This window comes from Galeopterus variegatus, unplaced genomic scaffold, assembly GCF_000696425.1.
Source record: "Galeopterus variegatus unplaced genomic scaffold, G_variegatus-3.0.2 Scaffold1855, whole genome shotgun sequence".
NCBI lineage: Eukaryota > Metazoa > Chordata > Mammalia > Dermoptera > Cynocephalidae > Galeopterus > Galeopterus variegatus.
In genome coordinates, this window is record NW_007727966.1 from 55,719 (window position 1) to 63,931 (window position 8,213).

The 8,213-nt window shown below is 52.5% G+C and overlaps 1 protein-coding gene across 1 annotated transcript in view; it reads left to right on the plus strand.

Annotated features, from left to right (window-relative positions):
* Positions 1–8,213, plus strand: part of CACNA1A (calcium channel, voltage-dependent, P/Q type, alpha 1A subunit) — a 125,554-nt gene that overhangs the window by 48,508 nt on the left and 68,833 nt on the right. Inside the window, exons 10-15 of the mRNA XM_008579320.1 lie at positions 174–305; positions 574–646; positions 1,911–2,028; positions 2,171–2,238; positions 5,948–6,054; positions 7,880–8,183. Coding sequence (XP_008577542.1) covers positions 174–305; positions 574–646; positions 1,911–2,028; positions 2,171–2,238; positions 5,948–6,054; positions 7,880–8,183 — 802 coding nt within the window. The remainder of the gene's footprint in view (positions 1–173; positions 306–573; positions 647–1,910; positions 2,029–2,170; positions 2,239–5,947; positions 6,055–7,879; positions 8,184–8,213) is intronic.

Below are 8,213 nucleotides of genomic sequence, written 5' to 3' on the forward strand. Positions count from 1 at the left end.
TTATTGCGTATTTTCAAAGTCACAAAGTAAGTCTTTGAGGTTCCTTGACATCCTGACGGGGGCAGGGATGGGGGGTGGGATGGAGCCACCTCCAGCATCATGCCTCAAGGGCTGACTCCCAGCTCCTGCTTCCCTGGCCTGTCCTGACCCCTCCACCCGGCCTGTGTCGGCAGGTACTGGGCATCTCTCAGAAACCTGGTCGTGTCTCTTCTCAACTCCATGAAATCCATCATCAGCCTGTTGTTTCTACTTTTCCTGTTCATCGTCGTCTTTGCCCTTTTAGGAATGCAGCTCTTCGGCGGCCAGTAAGTACTCAGCAAAATCTCCAACTTCTGCTTCCCTGGGGTCCAGCCACTCGGTGCATCTGGAGACCCACACCCAGCTCCACCATGCAAGCTACCCACCCCATGGCCCAGATACCCATTGCAGTCACCCAGACGGGCAGGGCCCTGAGTACCACTCAGGGTGTCCTCCTGCAGACAGAGATGCTGGAGACATTGCCTTGGAGACAAGATGCTGAGTCAAACCCTCAGAGCACCTGGGCCAACGTGGAATGTCTGTGTCCCCCTGCAGGTTTAATTTTGATGAAGGGACTCCTCCCACCAACTTCGACACTTTTCCAGCAGCAATAATGACGGTGTTTCAGGTACGGCCTTCACTCGGCTCCATGGGCCAATACCTCTTAGTGTCAAAGATTAATGTGCCTGCTCGGTGTCCGAGGGGTTTCCCTTAATTCCTCCTTGTCTACACTGCCTTTTCCCACTGTTTTAAAACACAGATTTTATTATTATTCAGATATGGTGAGGCCAAAAGACCAGGAGATGAATGCCATTGTAAAGATAGTTCGTTGGGCTGGCTGTCGGCTCAGTGGGTTAAAGCATGATGCTGATAACACCAAGGTCCAGGGTTCCATCCTCAGTACCTGCACCAGCCAGCTGCCAAAAAAAGAAAAGAAAAAAAGACAGTTTGTTAAACTCACAGATTCCAAGAGAGGGGACATGCCATGCCATGGGGAGGCCTCAGGGTCAGTCTGGAGGCAGAAGAAGAGGGGAAAACATGGGCAAGAGCCTGGATTGTGTTTTCCATGGGAAGGAACAGGCGAGGCAGAATAAACAAGCTTAGGATTGGCTAGTTTGGATCCTTTCGGTAGCTTTGGGGCAAAGGGCTCTCCCTAGTTGTCTGGTACCTGGCCCTGGGGGGACTAAGGCAGGTGGATAGTAGCCCGGAATGTGAGAGTTTCAGAAAGGAAGTGGTGGAGGTCTGGAGTGTGGATGGGTTTGTTTGCATGTGACGAGAGTGCTCGGGCTAAAGTGTTTACTATCTCTAGGGACTGGCTAGTCCTGGGAGGGGCTGTCCCTCCAGTCAGCAAACATCCAGATGTCAAAGCTTCAGAAATACAGAAAATAAAAGGCGTGGTTAATGCACCCACCATCCTCCAGGTCTGAAGAGATCCCGGTCCCATATTCCAGGGCGAGGGGATTGATCCCCATGGGGTCAGCCCAAACCAGCTTCTCATCTAACCCTAATTACTTCCCAAAGTCCCCGTCCCCAAATACCATCCCATTGAGGGTTAGGGCTTCAACATGTGAATTGAGAGGAGGGATACAGTTCAAGTCCATAGCAAATCCTCTTATTGCATCAGGGAAGACAGTTACAGGACGGTTTGTGACTCCCCCAGGGTGCGGCCGAGAGCCTCTCAATGTAGGGACGGCCCTTTCCACTCGCAAACAAGGACAAAAGCCAAGGAAGAGCCCACAGGAGACGGAGACCAGCCCCATGAGCTGGGCAGGGTTTGCAAAGACCTCCTGGGCCTGGGGATCGGGCGGGCAGATTCCGTCTCCACAGCTGCGTCTCCGAGGGGCCCGTGGCTGAGAGGGGGGTTGGCTGTGTGTCTTTCCCTCCCCTTTCAGATCCTGACAGGCGAGGACTGGAACGAGGTCATGTACGATGGGATCAAGTCTCAGGGGGGCGTGCAGGGCGGCATGGTGTTCTCCATCTATTTCATTGTCCTGACGCTCTTCGGGAACTGTATCCTTCAAGCGTGGAGGTGGGGACAGGCCTGGACTTCTGGCAGAGTGACGGGTCGGGGAGGGGGCTGAGGAGACCCAGATCTCTAGGGTCCGAGTGGCGTCCTTCCAGTGGCTGCTTTCCCTGACTCGGGTGCTTGCAGACACTCTCCTGAATGTGTTCTTGGCCATCGCTGTGGACAATCTGGCCAACGCCCAGGAGCTCACCAAGGTGGAGGCGGTGGGAGAATGTTTCTCTGGCAAAGTTACCACCTGCTCATGGCAGATCAGGACGGGGATGGGGGTGGGGGCACAGGGACGGAGTCAGAGCTTTTGCCCTGGATGCACCATGCGGGGTAAGGCACCTCTACCCGGCTCCTAGAAACAGACTGTCCCCAATCAAGCTGGTTCTACAAAGGGGGTGGAAAGGAGAAGCCAGAGAGTTTGCAGAAAACAGATGGCAAGCTGGACCGAACAGCCCGTTTACAGGGAATGGGCAGGGCCTCCAAAGAATGATGTGGCTCCCAGGCTAGAGGGTGCTGTCACCACCCTAGGCCTGAAAGGGTGGGACAGGGAATGGTGTTGTGGAGACCCACCCAGAGCTGGAGCTGAGGAAAAGGGGCTGCCACAGGCCCTGTGACCTAAGAGAACCTAGAACCATAGCAAGGCACAGATGGAGTGGCCAGTACGTGCCCCACCTTCTCTGTCCCTCTGCCTTCTTGCTGGAGCTTCCCATGGGCCAAACCAGTTGGAAGTGACAGGAGAGTCAGTGATGTGGTCCATACAGGTCCACCTCCTGGGGGGACGGAGAGTGGGTCTGGGGGCAGATGGAGAATAGCCTACACAGGGACCTGAGGCTCAAGCTGTGTCCCCGTGTGCTTGGGAGCTGGACAGATGGAGTGCTTTCTGCACTTCACTTCCAAGTGGGAGCCAAAACAAATTATACAATGCTTGTGGTGCCAGGCACTGCTGTTATCTCCTTTTTGCAGAAGGGGAGACTGAGGCTTATAAAGGTAAAGTCACTTGCCTCCAATGGCATGATAATAGCAGCTGCTATTTATAGCATTGTGCTATGCATGTCAAGGGCTCAGCACAGTTCTTAGTACACAGTAAGTGCTCAATAAAGGTAGCCTTTGTTAGTTGGCATGAGTTGGGTCCCGGACTAGAGCCGTCAATTTACATAGCTGGTAGAGGAAAGGCTGGGATTGGAGCCCTAGCCCAACAGGTAATAATAAAAATAAAAATAATCACAACCACAGAAAAATGTCATTGTCCGTCTGTGTGCCAGGCACCAGCAAGCATATGAGATAGGGAGTTACTCTTATCCCTCTTTCACAAGTGGGGAAACTGAGGCCCAGAGAGGTTAAGTGACCTTGCCACACAACTAGGAGCTGCAAGGAGCAGAGATGTAACCCACCCCCGCAAAAGTCAGAGAAAAGAGGAAGAAATGAGACCAGAGGAAATTGGGAGATTGAGGGAGAAAGAACCATTTATATGAGGTGAAACTAAGTTTTTATTCATGATCACTAATAGCGAATTATCCAGGCAAAAAATGGTGCCACTTGACCCTTAGGGCAGCCTTGAACTCCCTGGGAGTCAGGTCCACTCAAATAAGCACAGAGGAGGCAACATTGCTTTCAGTCACACAGCTCATGCCCCAGGAAAGCCCATGAGCAGGGCCTCTGGGAATGGTTGAATAGGTTGCGCACTGCACAAAGGAACCTGCGCAAAGGGGCACGTGGGGGCTGGAATTCGACCTATGTGTCCAGGGGCAGGTGCATCAGCCCAGGAGAAGGAACACCAGAGAGGGCACCATTTTGCAATTTGGGAGGTGGATGTGGGGAACAAAGGCATCTTAGGAGCTAGCCGTGGTCCTGCCTAAGCCTCTCTCCAGCAGCACCATCAAATTAAGAGAATGTGTAACATGTACAGGGTCTTCCTGCCAGCCCTGGGGCCTATCTCAGCTTTGTAGCCCCAATCCCCAGTGCCTCAAGGTATTCAGAACATGTTCACGAAACTGAACTGAACCAAGCAGACATTGCCAACCCTCCATCTGCCAGTCCTGGCAGGAGGGAGAAAGAATTTCCCGGCCCCAGCTCCAACTGGGGGGAAACGGAAGTCTCTGCCATCCCAAGCACACAGCCACAGGCCTGGCCACTGTGGAGTCGGCTGGCGTGGCTGATCAGGGGGCTGATCCAGCTATGAACTCATCCAGGTTCCAAGAGCCCATCCTCAGGGGCTGGCACAGAGGAGAGGGGATGCCAGAAAGGGAGGGAATAGGAGAGAAGGGGAAAAGGCCAGCTCATCTCTCTCCTGTGAGATATGGACACTCCCCTCCACACCCTGCTTCTTTCCTTCATTTATTTCATGAGCATTTCTTATGCATTTAATATGTGGCAGGTACCCCACTAAGCCTCTGATGTGTTTTAATCTCATCTAATCCTCATGGAAACCTCAGAAGGCAAGTTTCTCGGGGCACTGTTTTACAGATTTCATCATTCATTCTGTAAGCATTTATTGAGCACCTACTGTGAGCCAGACCCTGGTCTAGGAGCCAGAGACACAGCAGTGAACAAAACAGGCAAAAATCTCTGCCTTCATGGAGCACGGATTCAACTGGGGGAGACAGACGAGAAATAAGATAAAGTTGTAAAAATACATAGCTTGTCAGATGGGGATGAGTGCTAATGAGAAACGTGAAGTAGGAACAGTTGGGGGGTGTTGAAATTTTAGATCAAGACTATGAGGCACAGAGAGGTCAAGAGACTTGCCTAAGGTCACACAGCAGTAACTATCGAAGCTGGGATTTGAACCTAGGTGGTCTGGGTCTGGAACTTGTGCTCTTAAACACTGTGCACTGATTGCTTAAACTTGAGTGTTTCATAATCACCTGGGAGCTTGTTGAAAATTCAGATTCTAGGGCCCAGCCCTGGTTCTGTAGGTTCTTCAGGGGGCCTGGGAATCTGCATTTTCAGTGTTATTGAGGCAGGTGGTCCAGGGATCTGGCTCTGAGAGATGTTGGGTGTGGTACCAGGAGAGGGGAAGGACCTGTGGGAGCAGGTTGGTGTTGTCACCAACAGTGTCCTGATCTGACCATTTCCAAGGTGGTAAGGTTGCTTCTTGCCCCAGAGATTCTGAGCACAGGGGGAGAGCTGCCCCCGCTACTGCATGAATTTTCTTACCGGCGGGTTTGTTTCTGGCCATTTCTTTCTCGTTGCTTTTTCTTTGCTTTTTCTTTGTTGGCTTTTCTGTTTTACGAATGAGGCCCTGCATGAAGGCTGAAGAAGGATTTAAAGTCCAAAAACGTCTTTTTCTGTATGTATTTTTAAAACGTATTCCCCCATCCTCCTCCTCTGTGAACCTAACCAGGGAACAGTGCCCTGGGCATTTGGCTGGGTTTAAGTGCCCGGCTTTCTCTCCCCTGCCTTCCTGTTATGGGGGCTGGGGATATAAATTCCTCCCCTGATTCTCCTTCTGGGGGCTGTTGGCAGTGGATGGCATGAGTTACAGGACACCAGACTTTTCTATATGTCAGGCTAGTGGGTGTTTTTTCAAAGTCAGTTCAGAGAGATCAAACTGCCCAGAAAGTATAGGAAGAGGAAAATTTGTGCATTGCTTTCCAGCTCGAGAAAGGGTGTGGGACCCTCTTCATTGTGGGGAGGGAAGAGGATCTCTTCATTTTTTTTTTTCTTCTGGCTGTATGTTAAAGTAGTGTTGATGATGAGCTGGATGGCAAGCGTGTACGTGAAGGGGGCGGCAGTACACTTAACTGATATCGGGTGCCCATTACGATCAAGGGGCCTAGGTTCTGATTGGTCGACACCCAGGCCAGACCTGTTTTTTAATATCTCATACGTTGCCTTTGGCCAGCAACAGAGTCAGATGTGAGGCCCCAAGGCCTAGTTCATGTTTTGTGGACAGGGATGCTGTGTGCCTTTTAGGACGAGCAAGAAGAAGAAGAGGTAGCCAACCAGAAACTCGCCCTACAGAAAGCCAAAGAGGTGGCCGAAGTGAGTCCTCTGTCTGCGGCCAACATGTCCATAGCTGTGTAAGTGTCCCCAACCCCCGAGATGCTACTCCAGCTCCTCAGCCTCCATACTCTCCCACTATGGATTTGGGGAGGGGTGAGGGTTTTCCTGAGAGGTTTGAGCTTCAGGAAGAGATAGCTCTGCCCTCTCACCCACTTTCACTCAATAAATATTTAGTTACCACCTACTATGTGCCTAGCACTGTTCTAACTGCTGGGGATGCAGCGTTAACGGGGGCTGGGGGGAATCCCGCCTTTGTGTAGCTATTCTAATCAGGGAGAGAGACAATAAGTGAAATAACTAAGTTATATATTATTGTTAGAAGGTGACAGAACTATAGAGAAAAATAAAGCAGAGAAGGGATGGAGGAAATGCTAGAAGTTGAAAGAGTTGTGATTTTAAATAAAGTTGTCAGGGAAGGCCTCACCTAGAAGGTGACATGGCCTCAAGGAGGTGAGGGGGGAGTCATGAGGAGTCTGGGGAACAGCATCCCAGGCAGAGGAAACAGTATATGCAAAGGTTCTGAGATAGGAATGTTCCCGTGTTTAGTGTGGATGGAATAGAGTGAGCAAAGGCGGGGAGTAAGGGAGAAAAAGGCAAGGACGTGACAGGAAGATTAATGCAGGGCCTCGTGGGCCACAGGGACGACTTGGGTTTTTGCTCCAAATCAGGCGGGAGCCATGGAGGGTTCTTGAGCAGAGGAGAGGCAGGACCTGATTCAGGTATTCACAGGCGCCATCTGGCTGCTGTTAGGGGAACAGACTGTGGGAGGCAAGGGTGGGATCCAGGCTGGGAGACCAGGTTGGAGGTGACTGAATTGGCTCATGCAAAGGAGACAGTGAGGGCTGGACCAGGGTGGTGACCCAGGAGGTGATGGATGTAGCTGGATTCTAGGCAGATCGTGAAGGCAGAGCAGACAGTTTGCTGGTGGATCAGAGGTGGTGAGGCAGTGAGCATTAAGGTGTCTTGATTAAAAGCAAGTTTCACTGACACTGATGTTCTACTTGTGTCTTTGTTGGGTGGACCAGGGATTCTGCACACTGTAGGGCAGAGCATCACAGGACAATGGGGAGGGGGCTTCTTTCCCAAAGTGGGAGGTGGTGACCATGAGAGGGGAGCCCAGGAAGGCTCATGCTCAGGCATGCCAGTTTTGGAAAGCAGCCTATAAAAAGCAAAGGTCTGTATAAAACTGTCAATGCCCACGGACCCCCTGGAAAATCTGTGTGTGCCCCAACAGAGTTCCAGCCTGGCTGACACTCACCACAGCAGCCCCACTGGCTGCTTTGCTCTGGTGGGTAAATAGGCATTGCCTGAAACTCCCAATTGCTGACCCTGGCTGCCCTGATCTCTCCCTGGGACCCCAGACCACCCATAACCCAGAACTAAAGGATCATGCAGGCACCACGGGGACTTCTGAAACCTGCTCCAGGCCAGCATCCCTATGATTGGCCAACTTAGAGGTTAAGATATTTTCAATATTAAGGTTGTACCCCGTGGTTCATGTGCTGCAAGAGGGGTAGAAAGGAGGACAGGGCACCCACCTGGGCTGACACATCCCTTAGCCTAAGACGTCCAGCCAGGTTGAGTCGTCCACCCAGGGTGAGACACCTACCCGGGTTAAGATGCCCACCTGGGCCAAGACACCTGTTAAGGTGAGATGTCTAACCAGGCTGAGTGTGAGAACCCTAGCTGGGCTGAGACACCCATTCGCCTCAGCATCTTAGCCAGGTGAGTCATCTGGCCAGGCCAAGACACCCATCTGAACCGAGATGCCCATGAGCCCGAGTCCACCGTCCAGGCACAGGGCCCAGCCTGGCTCTGACCCCTGTGTCCTTCCCCTTGCAGGAAGGAACAACAGAAAAATCAGAAGCCAGCCAAGTCCGTGTGGGAGCAGCGGACCAGCGAGATGCGGAAACAGAACCTGCTGGCCAGCCGGGAGGCCCTGTACAGTGAGATGGACCCCGACGAGCGCTGGAAGGCCACCTACGCCCGCCACCTGCGGCCCGACATGAAGACCCACCTGGACCGGCCGCTGGTGGTGGATCCGCAGGAAAACCGTAACAACAACACCAACAAGAGCCGGGCCGCCGAGCCCACGGTGGACCAGCGCCTCGGCCAGCAGCGCGCCGAGGACCTGCTCAGGAAACAGGCTCGCTGCCACGACCGCGCCCGGGACCCC